General features: G+C 41.3%; 2 protein-coding genes across 8 annotated transcripts in view; one reads left to right on the top strand and one right to left on the bottom strand.

Moving 5' to 3' along the window:
• Positions 1–3,017, top strand: part of SDCCAG8 (SHH signaling and ciliogenesis regulator SDCCAG8) — a 110,894-nt gene extending 107,877 nt beyond the window's left edge. The window contains exons 17-18 of the mRNA XM_061471146.1: positions 636–762; positions 2,693–3,017. Of these exons, the coding sequence (XP_061327130.1) occupies positions 636–762; positions 2,693–2,743 (178 nt within the window). The 3' untranslated portion in view covers positions 2,744–3,017. The remainder of the gene's footprint in view (positions 1–635; positions 763–2,692) is intronic.
• A 9,963-nt stretch (positions 3,018–12,980) lies between these two features.
• Positions 12,981–23,371, bottom strand: part of AKT3 (AKT serine/threonine kinase 3) — a 148,472-nt gene continuing 138,081 nt past the window's right edge. For all 7 annotated transcript variants that reach the window (XM_061471148.1, XM_061471147.1, XM_061471150.1 and 4 more), the window contains 2 exons: positions 16,668–16,770; positions 12,981–13,895 (listed from right to left, as the gene is read on the bottom strand). In XM_061471148.1, coding sequence (XP_061327132.1) covers positions 13,810–13,895; positions 16,668–16,770 — 189 coding nt within the window. In that variant the 3' untranslated portion in view covers positions 12,981–13,809. The remainder of the gene's footprint in view (positions 13,896–16,667; positions 16,771–23,371) is intronic.

Raw genomic sequence — 23,371 nt, 5'->3', positions numbered from 1 at the left:
AACTTGGGCACTTGTTTTCAAGTGTAAGCAAAAGGCCCCTGCTTATTCCTTCTACTCTTTTCATCCTTTCCCAGGAACCCCTGTTACACTGTTAAAGGATCTACACAGACGTGTTTACTTATCACTAAGCTCACTCAAAAATACATGTTGCATTCTGGAACAAGTTTTGCACATGAGCAGCTTGCAAAGAGCAGTGGACAGAAAACAAAAGTTTTTGTCACTTCAGGTTCAGTTTGTCAGGGGGTTGGGGTATTTGGATTTGTACTCTGTGCTACTGCCTGTGTTTTAGGAGGGCAGTTACTGAAGCAGCTACTGAGCGTGCCGCTTGCTTAGCTACAGGGATCAGGATGCAGTCCTGCAGGCTTTACTGATGTCACTTAATAGCAAAGCAAATTTGCTGTCGTGTCATGATAAGGCTTCTAAATTAGAAGTGCAAACCTTTACAAGTGCTCATTTAAAGTGTAAAGATAAAATATATTGAATGCCCATCCTGGGAGTAATACTTCAGTCTCAGCCCAACCACCAGACTGAGCTCTGTCAGCTGGGAACTGCACCCGCCAGTGCAAACATCAAAGCTTCTACTGTGAACTCCAACTTCAGATGCTCTGCAACCCTTTTATCTATTTTTCTCCCAGGTTACAGCAGCTTGACAAGCATTGCCAGGCCACTGCCCAGCAGTTAGTGGAGTTGCTCAACAAACAGAATCAGCTCTTCAAAGAGAAGCAGCTGCTTACAGAAGAGGTGCAGTTTCTGCGAACACAGGTACTGTGCCAAAAGAAAAGAAAGTGAGGGGAATATTCTGCAGCTTTAGCAGAATCTAGAGAAATCTGCCAGCAGTCTCATTTCAGATGTTGGATTTTGTGCTGTTGTTGTTTTAAATAAGGTATTACCTTATGAAATTTAAAAAAATTATACTAATCCATGTTTAGAAAGATGACTAGTAGCTGAACCTGAGCCTCACTTAAGCCTAAACTAAATAAAGCCTTTTGAAGGGACAATAAAACAGCAGAAGTTATTGTTGATGACAATTCCTAGCTTTCTTATCAAAAGATTTTGTGTTCCTTTTTCAGAGAAAAGGGATATTTGTTCTTTAACAGCATTATTGTTTAAACAGTAGCTTCATGTTGAAAATTTCTTTGAGCTTTTTGCTGACATTTATCTGACTTAAATCCCCCTACCATTTTGTGGTATTCCCCCCCCCCCCCCCCCCCTTATTTTTAGTCATTTATCTTCCCTACTGCTCCATGACCACTCACCCAACAGCAAGCACAGAATCAGTCTGCCTGAGCACTGACCGCTGCACAGCATCTCTAGCAGGCATGACTCTGCCTCCAGTGGTCTCTACGAAGCTGTGGCTTGCCATGGGCTGTTGTTGCTTTGGGGTTTTTTTGGGCCACTGTTCTTCAGCCAGTCAGTGCTTTGGAAATAAGGGAGAGAGCTGCAGGGTTTGGTTTTGGATTTGTTGTTCTTTCTTTAACTTGTTTCAGGACAAGAAGGAGAACTAACAAACACAGAATGGTTTTCAGTTAAACTGCCAAATAATCAAACCCTTGTTCTGGGACTAATTAAATGAACTAATTTGACCATATCATAATGCTTTTAACTACCAAACCTAGTGAGTTTGCCCAGGATCACTGGAACATTCAGTGTAACAAAGGGCATTCAGTGTAGGAAATTTAGTGCCATAACAAACCCAGCAGTAAATAGAACATGAATCACTTTAGAACTTTGAAAAATAGTAGGATTTAAGTATTTTATAGGCTTTTTATCTCAGAATTTAGTAAATGTTTAACCTAGGGGAATAAAATCCATACTTTGTTATGCCTTTAATCATGACAGTATGTTTGGGTTTTACAGGATTTCCTGTCGTAGCAGACAAACTTGGTAGCTCAAGATAGTGTAAGGTTATCAGCATGTAGTAACTATGGGCAAATTTCATGGCAACCATATTGTTCTCTCTGTAAGATGGTTGTTCAGAAAAGAAAATTAACATTTCTGTTTTAAAGGCAGCACTCTGGGTTATGTGAGCAGACTTTACATGGTCCATAGGGATTGTGTTATTGATAATCTATCTGTAAGTGAGCATGCCTTTATGAAGTTGGGCAGAAGTACAGGAAACAGACAAAACAGGAAAAAATCATTACAGTATTACACTGCTATCAAGGCCTGACAGGCAAAAGCTTCCTTCTTTATGTTCATTACAAGTTAATTGTGCTCCAGAGAATACTTTTTAACTTTGGAACACTCTGAAGACAAGAATGATATAAAAAATAATTGTGAAATGAGTCCTAAAAATCTATTTGCAGCTATTTAAAGCAATGGTGGTTCTCTGGGAATTGGAATTCAGCCCAAAAGAGCTGCCTGGAATATCAGGCAATTGTTTCAAAGAAACTAAAGAACCGTTCACCATAAATGGGAGCTCTGAACTACAGAAGGATGCAGTCAGAGTAAAAATATAGTTAAAAAAAATGTATCAACTTCAGAATCAGTGTTGATTGTAGGTGAAAGTGACATCATACTCCACATTTTACTGTATTGTTCAACATTTCTCCTTTGTAATGAATTTATTTTGTTTTGGTGGGGGAGAAGAGGGAGAAACCTGGTCTTTTAAAAATAATATAAAATATACTAACTTAATGTGCTGTTGTATCTTGGAACATAAGCCACTAGTAACTGCAGTTGCATATTTCAGGGGAAAAAATGGGATGCAGATCTCAAACAGGACACAGATGGAATCAAGTAAAAACCTGGATGGATAAAGAGAAATGAGCAGAAGTAGGTATTTTTTCTGTATCCTATATATAGATACAGGGGAGGGAGAGGAAAGGAGGACTAAAACTATTTGCAGATGTGGGTTGAATCTGGCAAACACTTCAAGACAAAAGGGAGAAGGAAGTGTTGGAAACATTTTTGGGTTTGAAATTGTTGGAGCTTTTTATGTTTGTTTCTTTTTAAGCACTTAAAAATGTAGGACAAGCGCTCCACTTCAAGGACAGGCTTACCTGACAGAATTAAAAGAAAAAAACCTTTAAAGATGTAAACTGGGAGGGGAAGGAGGGCATACAGCTCCTAGAAAGGTGAGAACTTCTAGAAGAACTCAGATTTTACGATAGGTACTTTTTGGTCTGGATCATCACTGTGTTTGTGTTTTGATTTGGAATTGGTGAATTTCCTTGCTTCCAGTTGTATTCTCCTTCTAAGGAAGCTGAATCCTTTCTATTTCTTCAAAAAGGCTACAGTTTGTTTTGGGATAAATCATAAAACTTCATGTCATGTTGAAAGATACATTATATAAGTGATTGTATTTGGAGTGATACTGTTGGAGTTACAGTATCGATACATGCTTAGAGCTGTTCCTGTTGCCTTGGAAAAGTTACTTAACTTCAATGTAAAAGTCCCATATTTTAGAATTGCATCATTTATTTTAATCTAGCTGACGGGCGGTGGCGGGAAGACAAATCTATCGGATTTGCTTTAAAAACTCAGGTCACTTCTGCTGCAATTTTTGTTTCTAGTGTTAGTGTTTCCTGTAAGGGGGCTAAGAGAGAAAGGAAGGAAGGAAGTATAGTCTTTAAATCCAGCTACATTCTGGTTTGCTGGGAGTCTGTTTTTCCATGGAAAACTCATTTCACACTGTTTGTTAAGAAAATTCTGGGGTTTAAAGTGAATTTAAAAAGTCATCATGAAAGAAATAATACCTGATCCTGCTACATGCTGAATTCCCTTATAGGTAACCTGATTTAAAACTTTCAACATCCTTGTTGAAGGTTTAACCAACACAAGCACCACAGTTTTTGAAAACACCTTTCTCATTCTCAGCAGTGAATTACATGCTTTTAAAGAAATAATGTTAAATCTTCTATTATGGAAAGAAGCTCAGTATTATTTCTGAATAACCACCTGCCTAAATGATGAAGATGCTCACTCTGTAACTTTCATTTTCATATAGTTAAAAAGGACCAGTATGAAAATGTGGCCTGACCTTATGGCCTGGGCTTGTGTCGGGCCATTACAATAATATTCAATAGATGGCACTACTATTTAATAATGGAATACAGTATAATGTATTCAGGTCCACGTAAAGGTAGTCAAAAGTCTAATTACAGGATTTACAATTCTTGTTTTGAAGGTTTTCAGAAGATTCAAGTTTTGAGTTTCTACCTTTTAAAGTCTCTCTTGCATTGCGACTCACTCTGAGTCAGGAAAGTAAGAGCTATTTAGCTCCCCTTCTATATAGATACTAACTACAAATGTGCATAGCAGAGCAAACATCTAAATGGAGATGATTACTAGAAGCCTCAGTGCTGTGTTTCTGAAAGCTGGGATGCTCCTTGCTAGCAGGACCTGCCTTGGTGTCCATCACTTTGACAGAAAGTATGTGTCCCAGTGGATAATCCCCTTGCAGATCCCAGCTGCTGAGCCAGCAAGAGCACAGACCTGCAGGACTAGGAACTGGGGACTGCCCTCAGCTCAGACTGTTGTCCACGCTGCTGCTCTTGCCTTCCCCCACAAAGACTTCCTCCTACGAGCCAGCCCCTCCCTGGCAGGCACCCATTGCTCTCCATGTGCTCTCCCTGTGCTCTCCCTACGTCCAAGCCACTAAACCAGTCTCCTCCCTCATTACAGATGTCTTTTTCACAGTGAACAGACCACCTTCCTTCTCAACAGAAGTTAAAATACACTCACTTGTGACTGTATTCCCATCCTTGCCCCTCCAGTCGCTCAGTGGGAGGTACTTTCAGAACTATAACTGTTCCTTAGCAGCAGTTTTGTTTTCTTATGTCAGTAGGAAATTTCAGTGAGGTCCCAGCAACAGATGCAGTGTGTAACGTGCTCCATTTGCTTTTAGAAAGAAGGGGAGTTTTATGTCCAGGAAACAAGTAGCTCATCCATCTCTGATGTCAGAAGGGTTTCAGGTTGATCCTTACACAGTCATCAACTGTTCTTAGGAGGCCTGAAGACTGCTTAGGTTACTGGGGAGAGAGCTTTGGGGTTTTTTAGTGGAGTTGCAATGCACAAAACTAGTGCCCCTACCAGGTATTTGTAACACCCTGTGATATTCCACAGACAGGAGCTGTGGGTTGAATTTTTGTGGTTTATTGTTTGGGGGGGTTTAAGTAGGTGAAAGTCTTCATCACTGCCTGTATAGTCAGAGGTGATGAGAGTTAAACGATGACAGGAGGGGATAAAGATAGAGCTCTGCTTGGTGTCTGACATGACACTGCAACTGCTGCATCACCCAGTATTTTACTCTTCAGAGTTTGTGAACCTGCAGCTGTAGGAGGCCTGCATCTCCTGTGAAGTGTCTGGCCAGTGGGCAAAGCTGGGAGCAGCTCAGGAGCTAAGCCTGGCTCTCCTGAGAGCTCCACCTGGGCATTTGCACCGCCGCAAATAAGGACTGAGGCACCTAAGCCACCTGAGTGCTCTCTAACCAAAGAACTTAGTGGCTTCTCTACCCTCCACTGAGTTAACAGCAATGAAACCATTCAGCTGTCCATGGCTCTGCTCCTACAGACACTCTGAAGCTGTACACCTGAGAATACCCAGCACCCAGAGAGAACAGGTGCTGCTGAGGTGAGGAGGTGGTGGTGGCAGGAACCTGGGCACTCTGTGCTGCAGCTGTGTACCGAAGTACTGGTGAGTGGATGAGAAGCTGTAAGACGGGAAAGGTCCCTGACCAAACTCATCTGCCAGTTACCTGTGCATTAGGAGTGACAACATCGTGTCCATTTAGTTACAGAATTGCACAGCTTAAGTGGCTGATTTAGCATCCAGGCTGCTATGTAGTGGATTATGATGATACCCTCTCTGTATTTGTGCTTTATTGTTAAAGCAGTTGTGGCCAGGCTGTAGTCAGGTGGAGGAATTCCTACTTCGTCACTCAAGGTGAAGTGCTGCATGTCACAAAGAATGGAGGGGTAACTGTGGTGACGACAGATGTGTGGGCACCCTGAGGCTTCGGGCTGGAAGTACTGGCACTGATCTGATTTACAGGCAGGGCTAATGAAATGCTTTTTATAACTGTAGGTGACAAGAAGCAGAAAATGGGAGGTTTTGAGTTAGAGGAATCTGTGGCAGTCTGACATTTCCAGGCTACAGATGTTTTGAAGCTTAGTGGTATGAAATATGGTCTGAAGAGGAAAGCCTAGAAAGGAGAGCCTCTACCTCTACAGCTGGGCATGGTTGCTTTAGTAGCGGGAGCAGTGAGACAACATGTTGGGCAGTCATGAAGGGCAGCTGTGGGGAGAAGGGGGCTGGCTGGGCTGTTGTAAGCCACCCACCACAGCACCAGTTGCCAGGAGGCTTCTTCAGGAGCTAAGTGTTGGGGACTTTTGCCTTTTTAATCTGCCAGTACTCTCATGCTGGCTGTAACGCTGGGGAGTACTGCAGTGTGGCGCTAGGCCTCCTTTCACTGGCACCGACGCAGAATGTGAGCCCCACGGCTTCCTGTAGCTGTAGTTCATTCTTCCCTGTGCTGGGTGTTGGTGCATGTATTTTGAGGGGAAAAGTCCCATGTTACTGTTTTTAATTAATCCTTTTTATGAAACTGCAGCTTCATAAATTCTTTTTTAACTCAGCCATAAATCCCTTATCAAGTAAGGAGGGTGAGGGAAGTGAACCCTTCTGCCCTCTAATGCAAAACCAGACAAAGTAGAAAGTTTATTTTTATTTCTGAGGTCATTTACATCTCTTAAATTCCAGTGTCAGAACTCCAGTGGCATACTAAGAGGTAGCTCCCCCAGCTCCAGTAGAGTTTGATGTCTTGCTTAAGAGCCACTCTTGAAGTGCTCCTGAGGAAGCACAAACAAGAGCTATGCAAGAGCTTCGGAGGGGCACATTAGCCTTCCAGCCAGAGGTGTTTCCTCCTGGCCCAGGCAGTCACTTCCCGTTTTGCTGCAGCTCCCACCCTGTACACACTCCCTCCAATTCCCAGTAAACATGCTCTGGCACAAACCTGCCGCCTCCTTCCTGGAAGGCAGAAGGGGCGGGATCGTAGATGTGCCCCAAAACAAGAGCTCAGTTGTTTACTGCTAAACATGAGCCATGTCTAAAGCTCGTGGAGATCCTGTTAGTCAGAAATCAAACAGTTCTCCTCCTTGCTACCTGTAAGACTTCTGATCTTCAAAAGCAGTGAGGGCAGCAGGCCCACAGGAACCACTGGCTTCAAAACAGCGTTTGTTTACACTACACTGCCACAGCCTTACCCATTTCTGTATTTCTCTTCTAAGAACTCACCCACAGGCTGAAGGGGCACAAATGAGAAACACAAGCAATGCAAGACAGATACTCACACGCCCATCTCTTCCTTTTATCTTTCAGGGCTGCTCTGCACCTGGCTGAAACCGGTCTGAGGCTCACCCAGAGTCACCTCTGCAGAACACAGGCATGCTTGCTGCTCAGTTCAGCTGGTTTCTGTTCGGTTTCAGCTACAGAATCCTAAATATTATTAAGCCTCACTAACCTACCCAGCTTCCTAAGAAGACAGCCGAGACTGTTCTGAAGACCAGGCTTGCAAGTGTTGGAACAGCAATAACATAGCATGGACCGAATTTGTAATTTGTACAATTTTCTATAAAATGTTTTTATCTATTTTTATGATTGAATGTAGATGTCTTAAAGGCTGAAATACCAATAAACTTAATTGGCTTTTTACTTTTCCTCCTCCTGAATCCAAGGGGAGGTGGGAGAAGGGGACTCATAAGCCCTGCACAAGCCGACTGCATTCCTGTCTATAAACTCATTAACAGAACCTACGTGGAAACCTTATTTTTACAAGGTATTTGTCACTTTTTATAACAGAAGTGAGAGTCCCAACCACTTCTTATCCATCGGAAAAGCCTAAGGATAAGTAAGAAATACTCCATATAATGTGGAAGCATTTCCATGGGCAGAAGTCACTGGATCAAGCCTTTAAGAGAAAGGCGCCCTCATCAAGTAGTACAGATCAGCTAAGGGGGTGACAAAAGACTTTCCCACCAGCAAATATTGAGCAGTTCTCTCAGATGGGCACCAGCTGAACTTGGCTTCAAATTACTGAACTTAAAACATCTGGAGGATATACATGGAGGGCTTTTTTCTGGTTAACTGCACACCTGGGTTTTGAAAAGTTCCTTTCCAAATACCGGACTGTTTCAGAAATAATTCAGCTAAATCTTCTGCTAACTAGCACAGGAGAATCTACGTACATATGAAAAAAGCCTTCTACATCTACTACCTTCAGTGTAGCTGTAGAATTGCTTTAGTAAAGGGGGGAAAAGTGCAAAGAACAGTTCCCCATTAATAAAGCTACCTCAGCCAGCATGAATACGTAAGATATAACAAAAATAGGAGTAACAACACATGCAAGAAGTTACCATTTGCTCTGTGTGGGGGACAATCTTTCCTTGCTTTGCATTTTAAGAATTATTAGTGGTACAACCCTAACATCAAAGTGGGCTTTCCTCCCTACTTCAATTTCCTGCCACATTAAACTGCCAAACACATCTGATTGCCTCCTTGAACTGCTTCCAGTCTGACAATAAACACACTTAAAATGGCCTCAAGTTTTTAGGACAAGAAAGCCTGATGACAATAAGTTCAGTCAAAAACTGGGTTTTCCACAGTAATCAGGCTGACAATTATTTAAGTGTCACTATTTTATGGATGGTTACACAGGTAAGAATATACATTTATAAATATAGGAATATGCAAACTTATTGTTTAAATCTGTTTTTTATTATTCCACAGCATAAATCTGTGTGTAGATAGGAGAAAGTGCCTATAAACTACACACGCAAAAGAACTTGGCACCTAGTCCCAACAGTTAGGCGTCACCGAGTTCCTGGAGCTGCCGTGCCCTGGCCCAAGGCACAGCTGGACCCTCAACCTTTTGGACCTTTTGCACAGCCATACTTCATCTCAATGCATCCTGGGTGAGGAGGTGTTCACACTCATCCCAGGAGTAGGCTCAATCCAGTGCCTTTCTGGGAGTCTAGAAGGAATCTATTTCCAGGCAGCAGCTACTCTATTTTGTAGCAATTAATTAGTCATTAAGCACAGGCAGCACCAGATCTACCTGTCTAAAGCTCTCCCCCACCTCACTTCTCCTTAGGCACAAAATGCTTGGGTTTACAAGTGTCAGACTAGGTGACCAAATCCAGGACATCCCACATCCACAGCCAGAGCAGGATCCTGTGACGTGGCATGCAGCCTGGCCAGACAGTCCTGCTGCTGCTGCAGCTGATCACCAGTCACCTATTCCCACCGAACTACTGGGTCATGCACTTCCCTATTAATTACAAGGTGGGGGAGAAAACAGGAGGAAAAAAAAAGTCCAAACCCTGAGAGCTGGACAAAGCACCTCCCATTCCAAGGAAGCCTTCCTGCCCCAGACCTGAGCTAAAACCCAGGCGACTGCTCTAGGGACACTCAGCCCTCAGAGCCGGCTGGTGCAAATGGCCCTGGGCCAGCTCATGGGCTTCAAAGAGTCCCACTCCGAGGTGCCCTGCAAATCCCACCTGCCTGTTTTTTCCTCTCCTTACCCTAAGGCATTACTTAGCTCCAGGATGCAAGGCTAGGAATTTCATCAGATGACAAATCACTTCAATCGTGGGTGTTCTGATAGGAGCATAGCCCATCATTCCTTCCAAAGTGCAACCCAAATTTCCTTTTACAAGTGACATGCACCTCGTGGAATTAACATGATCCATCTGTATGGGAACAGCCTTGGTCCAAAGCACAGATACATCTTGCTTGGTCATAAAAACTTTTTTTTTTGACAATACTGTAACTTAATAATGTACAAGCTGAAACTGATCACCCAGCATTTGAAATACGTCACAGCAAGTTACAGTTATCACTAGGACTTCACAGCAAATAAAACTTGTAACTAAACATGCACAGGTCATTATATACAGAGTGATAAAAAAATAACGATGTACATTTTCTTGTAAAAAGAAATTAAGTAAATTCTTTGTGCATTTCAGGATTGAAATGTCTAACCTATATAAAATTACTTTAAAATATGAAGTAAATATTTAACCCAAAACTCCAGAAATCTTTTGTAATCTGCAATATAGCCTTCTCATTTCAGTTTTTCTTTCTCTGACACAGAACAACTTAGGAATTTTATCCGCTAAGATATTTAATAGTAATGTGCAGATATAAAAAAATACGTCCTTTGTGGCAAGCTTGAACATATATATATATATATATTTACAAACCTCCAGAACAAATTAGCATTAAAAAACACAGAAGTAGCAGATTGACATAGTGCTTTATTTAAGCTGTCTGTACGAAGGAAAATAATGTGCATCCCTATCATATACGTGTAAAAATACTAAGGATGTACAGTGTACAAAAACAGTTTCTTGTAGTTATTTCACATCCTTGTGGGTCATATACTTAAGGAAATAAACAGTTTAAGTATGACCTACAGTAATACGGTTCCTTGGGTTCATAGTCGTGTCTGCTTAATATCCTTAACCATATGACTAGATCTTGCATGGATCTAATGAAAGAACTAGCAAGGTCAAGAAATGTCACAAACTCTAAAGCTACAGGGAGGTAATTCAATTACCAATTTAGAGGTTTTTATTTAAATAAATACTTTACATTTCATGCTTGCCTGTAATGCACTACCAGGAGCAAGATAAGGAAATTCTACTGTAGACAGTACAAACAGTAGCAGCAAAGTGTGTACATTGAGGTGTAATATATAGACCCTGCAGTTAGTAAGGAAAGACCTTACTTTTGTACTCTAGGAGAAGCACATGGCCCCTGCAAGAACAGTCAGCTTGAAGAAGCCGCAAGTAAAGATGGAAAAAAAACGGAAAACAATACTGGAATAAATGTTCTTTAAGCGACAGGAATGTACTGGAAGATGGATTAGTGTGGAAAGCGAAGCTGTGTGCAAAACTGCCAAAATCCAAACAGAAATGACCTACTTCCTCCGAGATGGCTGCAGTACAAGGAGGGCATACTCTAGGTCATGGAAGTCAGTACAAGCTGGAGTCAAAGTCTGAAACGTACTGTGCTCCAAAGGCTCGCCAAGGTAACCGCCACCACCTCCCACCCAAATCCAACCACAACTGCAAACAGCAAAAGAAGAGCTTCAAGAGTTTCACGCGGCACTGCCTTTCTTTCATCCCCTTCTAACACTGGTAAGAGAGAGAATTCCCCAACCCTGGGCAGGACGAAGTGGCCACTGACTCTCTCTGTAGCATAAACTTGCTCAATGATGTTCTGGAAGGCAGACGGGTTTTTGAAATAGCTCACTGACAGGTATTTACTGCAAACCGCACTCTAGCTCACTACGCAATGGTGCGCTAGCCACAGGGCTGCTTCTGCACATGAGAAGCGGCTGGCCAGAGGCATGGCACTGGCTGGGCATTAGCTACAGGAGCCCTGTGTCAAGAAACTTATTGCTATTACAAGCTGACAACACAGGGGGAAAAACACAGGCATGTAACAGATTCTGAATCACCACAGTTTCAGTCTGTAAGCACGAGGTCTTTGCAGAAAACTCATTAATGCCCATCTGATTGATAAGTACTCAGTTACTTCAGTCAGTCACTCACTGCATCAGCGCGCAGACACCTCTATGCCTCCAGTGCCAAGCAGACCTGCAATGCATGCGCTGTGCTCCTCTCTCTGCAGAGGGATAATCTAATCCCTAGACGTGTTTAGTGTTATAAGGTGACAGAAGGAGATCTTATGTAGCTAGAATATACATCATGATATATTTCTGACTGATTATCCATCCATTACTAAAGAGAAAACACAAAACATGAATAACTCTAAATAAGTCTGTGTCTTTAGCTGCCTTGCTGAATGCCTGTCTGCCCCTTGACTGTCCCAGCAAATGCACTGCCAGCAGTGGGCTTCATGCTAGGGCACACAGCCTTCCGCATCAAGAGGCCAAGGCATCTGCAGAGGAGTATCTCTCTTCACAGACTCGTCTACTCATTCATACAACACAACCAGCAATACTCTGCGCTATCACAGTCTTCATGGGACCTAACATGATCCGAACGCAGAGATACTTCGAATGATAATCCCACAGAGTCAGGGGGTTTGGGTGTCGTTAGCAAGGATACGTGCGCGCTATCACCGCGCTGCCTAACGTCCCGACTCCTAGCACCAAAGGGTTTATTATTAAGATTATCATTGCTGAAGATCAAAGCTGAAGTTTATGCACATGTTGTTTTTTTTAGAGACAGATCTTTGGAAACGAAAAGACCTTTTCCTATCAGTGGAGCGTTTCTCGTGATGCTTTAAATTCAATCAATCAGGTACCACAGTTACATGTAACATGATGGGTTTCGGGACTTTTTCGGTTGAGGGCAAACCCTCCTTGAGAATGGCTGATCCCAGAAATTTACTATTTTAATCATTAAAATAAAGTGCTTTTCTTGTAATCACGGTGATCTTGTTCAAATGCAATTCCTTCATACAGAACAGAAATTTGCTATTGTGCCATCAGCCTCTTACATCACATTTATGGAGCACAAGATGCAGTCTTTTTGTCTGCTTCTTTTTAACCCTTTGGCACATGAAGTTGGAATTCCTCACCTCCACTGCCAAATGATTAAACGACAGCATTCCTTTCATAAAAATCTGATTCTACGCAGTGTGTACAATTTCAGAGCCTTGTTAAAATTTCCACATGGGAGAAAAGTGCATTATTCCCTTCAGCTTGTACAGTCCTTCCATATAGTACAAAATTAACTGCTCTAAGCCTGTTCTATCTAAGATGTAGCAGCATTTGCAAACATGACACATACAATCCTTATCTCTAAAAATAAATACTACCGCAGTATAACCAAAAAAAACAACCAAAATAAAAAGACTGTTCAGAGTTAAACACCTGGAGAAAAAGCTAATTCACAACCTCAAAAGAAAAACGAGTAAGGCAAACACCTGTTTACCTTGGTGCACACATTTTGGTGAAAAGCAATACCATTATGCCTGTCTACATTCTTCAGCCATCAGAGGTGATGTATATCACGAAAGAAAAAGAAAAGCATGAGAAAGATGTTATCTGGTGCAAATTATAAGACCCCTTAAACTGCTGCTTTTATGCCTTCATTTCTTGCATGTATAATGTTTGATTCTCCATGATTGCACATGAACCTGGAAGTTCTAAGTGGCAGGCCGGGTGAGCCCAGCCCTTCTGCTTCTTCTGTAGTATCCAACAGTAATTAAAAAATAATATATATATATATATTTATATATATCAACAGTTTAAGTCCTTCTCGCAAACATTCCCCAAACAAATTCCAGCCAGATGTTAATGACAGAGACCTGCTTCAAGTAATGATATGCCTAACAAAAACCTTGCATATGTACATCACCACCCCTATGTTGCCTTGTTCTAACCAGCACAAACAGATGCAAGGAAAGGTTATAGACTAGTCTCTTTAGACTATTACATTTTTTATACATCTTCTCGAAGAAGATAAGCTGGACCAACATGTTTTTTGTTTAGCTTCCACTGTGAGGAGAAATAGATGACTACTTGTGCACAAGGTGTACATTGCTGAAGCCAAGTCATCTACTTTCAGAGAAACTGTTAGTAACTTCTTGACGTTGCTATTATACTGAGACTGTGGGCAGCAGCAACAGCGGGAGAGCGTAGTAGAGAAATTCTCCTATTTCATGCAAACCAAAATGGATTTTAGGTAGGTTTGGGAAAGCAACTTGTTCAATTTGGAATGGTCTCTGAAAGTGCCCCTGCTATCTTAAATAGTCTCTAGTACTGGTGGTGATGTTCAGGAACCATTTTCAGTGATAAACCTAAGATGACAGTGAAGCAGCAGAACAAAAAAGTTATTCTCGTCCACTTGCAGAGTAGGAAAACTGGGGGAAATGCGGCCGCCTCTCATTGTCCATGCAGTCCATACCATCCTCGTCATCTGTATTAAGGGAGAAGTTCAACATGTCATTCTTTTTGCAACAAAGTTTTATTATTCACCTGATACTCAGCACATCTTTCAGGGTTCAATGGCGAGGTTAAAGGCTCAAGTTGAAGCAAGACTTTAGTCATGTAAACTTATGCTTACACGGTAGAGCGATGCTCCCTGGATGGACATGCTTTGAATAAGTCACCATCTATTTCAGGCTGGGTGGGTTGGTTGGTTTGTTTGTTTTATTATGACCATCACCTGAGAAATTCAATTATTACTACCCCTTCTAGGTTATTCAAAACAGGCCAGCACATCTAGTTTCCGGTAGCACAAAAGCTGATGGCTGATCAAAGCAGCCAGCTTCATTGGTTCTTAAGCTGAGTTCAGGAAATTATAATCTTATTTCAATATTCCTCCATTTTGAAGGGAATTAAAAGAAAAAATAGCTACAAAATGAACAGTTCATGCAGGTTCTATGGGTTTCAATTCTTACATATTATTTCTTAGTAAATTATTTTTACAGTATTTACTGGGATCAGAGGAAACATGGACTAAGCCAAATTCATAAATATTTTTATTTACATAATTCCTGCAGTGCCAATGGAAACCAGGCACCAGATGTTGTCTAACTCTGAGAATTTGGATCTACATTCTCACATGGATTTTTGTGCTTATCCTTAAAGACTCCTATTGAAACTGTTATTCTAAGAGTGTATTTATATGCAACCTTTCAGAATTATGTATCTTTTGTATCTTTATACACTCTACATCTAAAACCCTAGAGTTAACGCAGGTTGGAGCAATTGCTCTGATTAGGCCACCTGACTTCAACAGTGCCTCACAGTTCTGTAACTTCAAGTACAATCTCCCTTTCACACTGTTAATTTAAATTAGGTTAATGAACAGAGCCTGTTTTGTTATCAGTTTGATTGCTGTAGATAGAAGATAGTTTCACTATTCACTGAGCATGATTTGTAAAGCTTTGGTATCTGAATAACTGGTCTGAATGTTATAAAAATTATTTCTGCAACTATAAAAGATCTTTAGTTCAGCAGGAACTTTACCTTTCTGATACACAGTAACCAACCCAACCTAAAACACATTTCAACCCCCTCTTGCATAATCACAGCAGGCAGATATAATGCCATATTGTGCATAATACATTTACTTGTAGATTTTAAAATAAAATAATTTAAAACCATTTCCTGTTGCGGTACTCAGCAAATGGAAACCCCCGTGGTCCTCGAGCCACTGCAGCTCACTGAAAGCGGCAGCAGCTTTCCAGATCTACCTGGCACAAGAGAACTTCCACCTCTGTGCTGCCACCGATGCTGCTTACCGCAGCCTTGGGCAATGCAGCCCTGCCAGCTCTCTGGGAGGGCTTCCCCCAGCAGCAACGTGCAGCTGATCTCTGCACTGCTGCTGGGCATCACCCCCCATTATATTATTCTCGGGACTGGGGTGAGGTTGCAGCCCATGCCATGTTTCATTCTGCAGCAGCCAGACCACCACCAGAGGCCAGGGTCGGTACTTTAGGGAAGTCGGTCACTTTCCTGCATGGGTACTGATCACCTGCTCTGAATTCAGTAAATGTAAAGCTGAAGTCTTGGTAGCCTATCACATATTTTCTATTGCTTCAGCCTTCGAGGGATGAATAGCCATTCTCATTGCACATGTGACGTTTCAAGAGATCAGGACTTTATGATACGGAGTCAACAGACTCCAAGTTAATCCAAGTTTTAACAAAATTTGTTCAAATTACAAATATGACCAAATTCTTATCAAGATGAATGGGAGAAGAAAGGTGTATTTTTGTCACAGCAGGGAGACTTAAATGACTCTGTTTAAACACTGAAATGCAAAATCTAGAAAATACTCCAGATCTGTATGCCAACAGAAAACTGCAGCTAAGCCTGGGGATCCTAAAACACCAAAACATAAGCAGCTGTATGAAAGGGTAAACAACTTTAACTACAGCCTTTATAGTCCACCTTTGTGATCCTACTTCCCCATCCTCTGATAAAAAAAAAAAAAAAGATAAAAAAAATCTCACTTATAAAGGAAATTCATTCAAGAACTCAGCAGCGAGATTTTAACTGCTCTGCCTTGGTAAGGAACTCTGTTAAGCTCCGGCTTAGCCGACTGGATCATGATTCTTGCGTATGTAGCAGAACATGACAAAAACATAAACTATGGTGACATTACACTCACTCCAACAAGCAAACTGCAAGGCCCAGCAGAGCAGTTACATCTATACTGGGAATGTCTTTAAAAGCTCAGCTGAAGCACACGACTTTGATGGGAAAATTCATTTTCAGGTAACTGACACCTCCACTTTTTTTATTTTACCCCTTTTGTCTTCGAAGCATTTTAAAATATGTCCAACTCAGTGAACCTAGAACCCCCTGAAGCCACCAGCAGTGGCCAATGTGCTTAAAGCAGGGCCCATGCTCCAAGTACTTTGCTGAACTGGGACCTTGATGCCAACTAGCAAACATTTGAAGCCGGTGTTTTCTTTTATTTAAAATGACAACAAAACAAAAGCACACCAAAAGAATGCCCCCCAAACCCAACCCAGAGTGATCTAATATTCTAACCTTTGTAATTACTCCTCCTTTAAAAGAACACTGTCACTGAGAGTTACTCTTACATGCTTCCATATGAAGATTTTTATTAGTAACAGTGAGGAGCTTTTCCATTCAAACAGAAAAAGCCCTTCTGCAGTGTTTTATTAGGAGTTTATTATCTTTAAATTAGGCTTACGTGTAATTTCTGACTTACATTTTTCAGGCGGTGTTATTGTAATAGTCTGAGCTGTAAATTCTTCATCAAAATACCTGGTGTCTGTCTCCGATGTCACTTGAGGTTTAAAAGGAGGTACAAGCTGAAAGGGACCAAGAAACAAAATTCAATTACTATACCTGAAACCAGCCAAATTAGTACCAGGATAACAAGTTTGTTCTTTTTCCCTACACCCAGATCAAACAAGTAGAGCGGCTGTCGATAGGCAGCTGAGTCTGTAACTTCTAGTAAGAGACAGAAGCCATTAGAGTCAATCCCAAAAATACTAGTTCAAAATCTAACTCATAGCACAACATGACTGAATTCCAAGTATCACTCTCATGTGACTTGCAGATAAATTCAGTTGCATAGAGATAATTACCTAGAAACTCTTCAGGCCATTCTATTTACCTGCATAAGTGTCAGAAACAGGCACTTCTAGGTACTTCATCACAACTGGGTAGTATAAACAGCTACGGCAAAAAGGACTACTCGGGGAGCATAGAAAGCATGATACCTTCTCTTGTTCTTATTTAAGAGTTAAGGCCTAGATCTGGACTTGCCTTTAGAAGAAATTACGATTGTGAAAATAAGTTTTATATTTGAAAAAAAGCCAGTTCATGCTTTAGTGGATCTAATTCTGCCCACTGCTTGCACCATACAGCATGGTATTTCCCAACACCACATCACTAGTATTTGCTCACAGCTCGACTTCCTTGCCTCTCCTCTGAATCAGACTGGTTATATCTACCTTCTCCTCCAGAACAACCACCTACCGGCCAAAGATTTTAATGGGAAGGCATATTCAGTATGGAATATCACACTGCCTTGTGCCAGTCCACCCCAATGCAGCAGTTTAGTATGTATGGTATTGCAAATGGGGCAGAAGGGAAGAGGGGTAAAGGAGGGGACAACGTTTTGGTTTGTACCTTGAGCCCTTTGGTGTTAAATCCTCACATGCAATTTAAAATACAAATACACACCCTGAAGATAGTGTATCAATTTCCCTTTCTGTGTAACAGGTTACATTATGGCTCACTGATATTATCAGAGGTTGCCTGTGGTTTACACTGGTTTCATGTTGTCTCTCAACTCCAAAACACCAACACCAAACAATTAATTCATGCATTTTCCCCACAGCAGAGGAAGTGAAACTGCTGTTCCACCCCCTTCTGTCCCTAGTTCAGTGCATCAGACACAACTTACAATACACAATACACACTGCAGAAACTCTTCTTCTTGATGATAATTTTTTACAGTAGTAAGAATTTTCCTTATTTTACTATGCTCAATGCACAAGATTTGTTGGGGTTTTGGTTTGGGGGTTTCTAACAGGCTGGAGAGATCTGCATGAACTGGTGAGTGTTAGAAGCAGCTGTGCATCCCAGTGATAACCAAAGGAGGCTACACAATACACAAATAGAGCCATCCAAACAGAAAACCCTCTAGCCTGCCCTAGGAGGACTAGACTGTGCAAGTATGAAGATGCTCTTCACAGCATATCTCTATCCAGAAAACTATTCGTATCAATTCCTAATGCTTCATGGATTGGGATGAGACATAGAAGATTAAAATGCAGTAAACTGCATAAACAGGGCACTTAAACAGCAAGACAACAGGAAAATAAACAAAAGCTTGTGTAGGTGCATACACTCATATAAAAGCTCCCCATTTCTTTTCACCATTACAAACGCACCCACGAACTCCCATCATTCCCAAATCCAGGTTGAAAACTGCCACCCAGTTCTTTTCATGTTTTCCCTCTCACACAGGTTGTACTACACTGACAGCTGGTATTGTGAAAGCCTCCTTAGCTGGAGAAAGATGCCTTCACTGTACTCTGCAATATGAGAACCACACCAGAACACCAGTGGTTCTTTGGACACAGGACCAGATTCTGTCACCATTTCTCCCAGGATACACCTACAAGTCCTTCAGCATACCCTTCACATTCAACAGTTTGACTCTCTTCTCCCTTTGAGTACATACTAAGACATTGAGTACATACTCTATTTCATCTGATCCAAACTGTCAGTAACAGTCCAAGCAATTATTATGCAAAGATAAATCTATCACTTGAGTATACTTAACAGCACAATAAATATGATTAATACTTTTACAAAACTAAATTCATTTTTTCCTTACATACTCCTGAATGGGAAAGATACCACAGCAGAGGGTATCTGAAGTAAAGGTTTTGAGCACCATAGGATAAATTGTTTAAGGAGCTAACATACATAAACTCAACATCAGAATAATCTTCCAGGCATAAATCCAGTTACATTTAGCATCCAGAAACAAGTTGCTCTGTTTTAATGTACAAATCCCTGCACTTCTATGAAAACAATTTCTGTAAGTATTCGGCCATCCCATCAATTCTGCACTATTAAAAGATTTTCAAAGTCGTGCTTTCCCCCAGCAAAGTGGCCACACGATTCCTGCGCACAAAGTTACTCCTGTGGAACATCCCACGCTGCTGGTTTTGTCACTTTTCTCTCTCAGAAAACACTCAGCTACAAAAAAAATATTACATGAAGCCAGGCACGGTACTCTACTCAAGGACACGTGCCCACCACTACACATCGTTTTAAAAGACACTTTCACAGTTCTCAGCAACAGAAGTAAACATTAGATAAACTCAGTATGAAGGAAACCCAAACCACTGGGTAACAGGCTCCTGACAATTTTACTGCCTCCTTGACTGCGACTGTTTTTCCAGATCAGAAAGGGGAAATGCCATTTCACAAGAATTAAAACTTCCATGTGAAAATAAAAGCTTAAGAAAAATGTTCTTGTTTTTCAGGTCAAGGACAAGGAGCAAGGTCTTTCCAATAGTGCAACACAGCAGAAAGTAGAACAAACCGCTCTTGCTCTGAAGTAAACCAGAGACCTTTCATGCTACAACTACTACGTGAAGAAAAGGAGAAAACACAGGCTCTGCAATCTTTAATGACTGTAAGTTAGGTCAAAGAAGTTAATTAAAAACAAATGGAAAGGCAGGGTAAGACCATAATATGCAGCAACTTATGAATCTGCAATTGGAGAGGAAAAAGGTAAGGCATTAGATGGCAAGTTTCTTCCTCAAAAATTTACTGGCTAATTACTGGTATTCTCAGTAATCAAACCACAGAACCCTGTGGTTTGATTTTTGTTTTGTTGGTTTGTTCGCGGAGTTTCTTGTGCACTGAAGCAATGGGCCTCACGACAGGTTTAGATCACCTCCCTTGTGGTTATGAAAACACTTCAAAAACTTTATTTCAGAAAGAGCAGCACAGCTCTAAATGACTCCTAATAATTACAGTAATAATTTCACATATGAAAAGCACTATTAAAAGAAAATTCATCAATCACAGGTGATGGGATGAAGCTGGTGCTCCAATTTGATGCTCAGTAACTAGGCTTAATAGAAAACTGTTTATCGGTAACATCCAGTAAGTAAGTCAGCTGATGAAACTTCCAGCTATGGCAGAAGTTTGGCTGTCTGGGGCACCGAAACAGGTAAAACCCAAAACTTCAGGCTATAACCCAAGAAGGAACCCGATGCAAATTTATGTCACTGGTGTTTTAGGATTCATCCATCTTACAGCAGTAACTTTCATATCCTGGACACTGAAGGCAGTGGGAAACTTCAGTGACTGCGGTAACAAACCAGGCAGCCCTGTGGCTCCCCACAACAACTTACACTGGTGTTTATACAAGCTATAACCTCACATACACCAACCATCCCCTGCAGCCTATGGGAAAGAGGAAATGGTAGCTGAGATCAAGACACACAGATACAACTCAACAGAGAGCTGCTGAAGGGTTTCTTAATTCTTTCCATACACTTTGCCTCCCTCCCTCACAGTATCATTCCCAACAGCCCAGCCGTGAGGATAGCCAGAACAGGGGATTGTTCCTTTCCATCTGCTCTACCCCAGCTACACTAAACCAACTGTGGCTGCAGTCTTGTGGACATGCCACTCCAGACTCCTCATCTGCCACCAAAGGAACATGTCCCTCTCCCCCAAGGAAAGTCTTTCTCTGACCTTCATATAATTGTTGAGACACCCGCAAGGCACACTCCCAGTTCTAATGGGAGAATCTCCAAGATAATTCTTGTCAAGGAACTGGCACACAGAGCTTGGGCATCACCTCCAGAATTAGAGAAATGCGCTAACAAATCCTTTTCTAACAACCTTTCAGGCAAAGCAGAAGCACAGAGTATGGTATAAATGATGCATGCAAGTGTACACCGAGGGATATGGTACTTCAACACCACATTCAGAAGACTGGGGACAGAACCATTCAAGACAGATTTTGTAAACCATGTCACCAACACACGAGGCCATGATAAAGAAACTTGGCGACCATCTTGCTGGAGGAGTGGCACCTTTGTTCATTAATTGTCAGGTTATCCTGAAAAACAGAAAGTAAAATCTCCACAAATTTCAGCTGTAATAAAACAGTCAGAAAGACAAATAAGGTACAACTGCTGCAAACAGCCACTTAGACTGATGCCAAACCTGAGTTTCCCTATACAGCCCAAGGGTCATTTGAACTTTAATTACAAAGAACAAAACACCCAACATTAACTACAGTTCTGATGATCACAACATGAAGATGCCCCTCTATTGCCAGTGGCATTTCATGCTCGGTGCCACAAGGAAATGGCATCCAGCCGCTACTGCCACAGCTTTTATCTACTTCTGACCTCAGAAGTCAGAAAGTCCAAGAGTAACGTGAGCATTGCAAGGCACACCCCATAACCTGCTCCAGAAGAAGTAAGATGAGCTTTTGCTAAGCACAGGCCTTGTCTGTCTGTGAGAGAAGCATGCTGCTCAGTCCCAGCTGCCGAGCCTTAGTATGGGACGATTTCCATCTTCTAGTGGCCTGTGCAAATTCAGGTGGAAGATTCTAGAATCAGACAGGAGACTGCACCTCCAGCATGAATGATTTACTCAAAGCACCAGAAATACAGATTTTCTGCATTCATGTATTACACACACACATATACATGGATACGTATGTGTGTGTACAAATAAAGAAATAAAAGTCTAAATTCTGTGTGAGTTAAGAGTTGATGTTCAAGACAAAAAGCATTTCACACCCATCTGTCAAGCTGAATCTGCCCCAGCCATTTCCAAGGCTTGATGTTAGAAATGACAGCAGAAGCAATATCGAATTCTTAGTGTCTTTATTATTTCTAGTGAATGGCATTTCCATTTGGAATCCATCACAAGCAGCATTTGAGAAACACCACTGGTTTTCTACAGCTTAGGATCTGGGAAACCCGCCACCCATGTCTCTGGGGAAGGAAAGGGGCAGGTACAGTACCTGATTGTTACCATCACATAGAGATGAACAGACAGGCTCTGTCCGACACCTTGAGCTTTCTCACATTTACTCACAAATACTTCAGTATGAGAGAAAATATGTTACATTATTTGCTCAGAGATAATCTGACAGGAATCATTTGTCTTGGTGCGGTATAGGAAGTGGCTGAAACTACTTCAAAGTAACTGTGCTGCACTTGATCTTCCAAATGAAAAATATGATGCTTAAGAACATCAATCTGATCTTCCTTCTCCTTTTAATGTAAAGAGAATTTTCCTTCCAACAAACTCAGAATTAACACTGCCATAAGAATCTCATCCACCAACAGACTGCAGCTGCATAGTATTCTGAGATAAAGTGTGAAAGGAAGAGAAGCAGCTATACACCACCCCCACTGAATGATGCATTTAAATAAACAAGATAACTAGATTATAATCTCAAAACTCCCAAACACACTAATTCTTTATGTGTCATATAAATATAAAAGAGTAAGCACTGTTCTTCAATTTCAGGTTTTATTCTGGAGGAGTAACTATTTGAATCTTACTTATGGTTCAACTTCAGTATGACATTCCAAGTTGTCTGATTTCAAAAACAATCTCTGCTGCATCCCAACTGATATGCCTCTTCTTTATTAATAAATTACAATGTATTAGATGAATTCTGCTTTTCTTACATGTACTTTGAAAATCTATTATAAAAATAACTACAACACAGTTATTTCAGTAAAGCCTTGTACTGTCACCATATGCTATATTTAGGCAATTTCCCTCCAGTTTATTATTGAAGGCTGATGTATGTCAAAAACAGTGTCAAGTCTTACAGTCTTTCTGACTATGAAAGTTAATGACTTGATGTCCAGACATCAAACTTTCATCTACCTTAAACTTTTCTGAAGAACCAAACCTGCAAAGTTGTTATTTTCTAGAATTAAACAGAGGAGACAGATCAGCCAAATCAGAATGGTGGGAAAAATAAAGTGTACTGTGAGAAGAGAATGGGGTTACATCAGTGAAATACACTTTCGTATTTACACACACTTCTGCTCAGCTGGAAGTGCTAAAAGAACGTCACAGTTCACAGGCAGACTTCCCAAATCAAATAAAAAGTATTTGTATCAACAAACCAGCTAACTTACTACACGATGTTCCAAGTAAACAGTCTATTCACACATAAACTGAAATCCAGTAACTTACAAAGCATGCTGCTAGGACACTGCATGTGGTTGTCCTAGGCAGGGGAGGAGGAAAGGCTGGGATTTCAGTGGTGGAATGACTCACGGCACAAATGCACAGCAAGGCAGGCTTCAGCAGGGGGTTTTGCCCATGGACAAACTGTTTTCCAAGTGATAACATGCTGGTATCACGGACAGAGAGAAACCACATTCC

Source organism: Pezoporus flaviventris, unplaced genomic scaffold, assembly GCF_033815535.1.
Source record: "Pezoporus flaviventris isolate CSIRO_AGI_PZ_B2104156 unplaced genomic scaffold, CSIRO_AGI_Pfla_v1 ptg000066l, whole genome shotgun sequence".
Taxonomy (NCBI): Eukaryota; Metazoa; Chordata; class Aves; order Psittaciformes; family Psittacidae; genus Pezoporus; species Pezoporus flaviventris.
The sequence above is the reverse complement of the archived record's forward strand: the minus strand, read 5'-3'. Positions and strand labels throughout refer to the sequence as shown.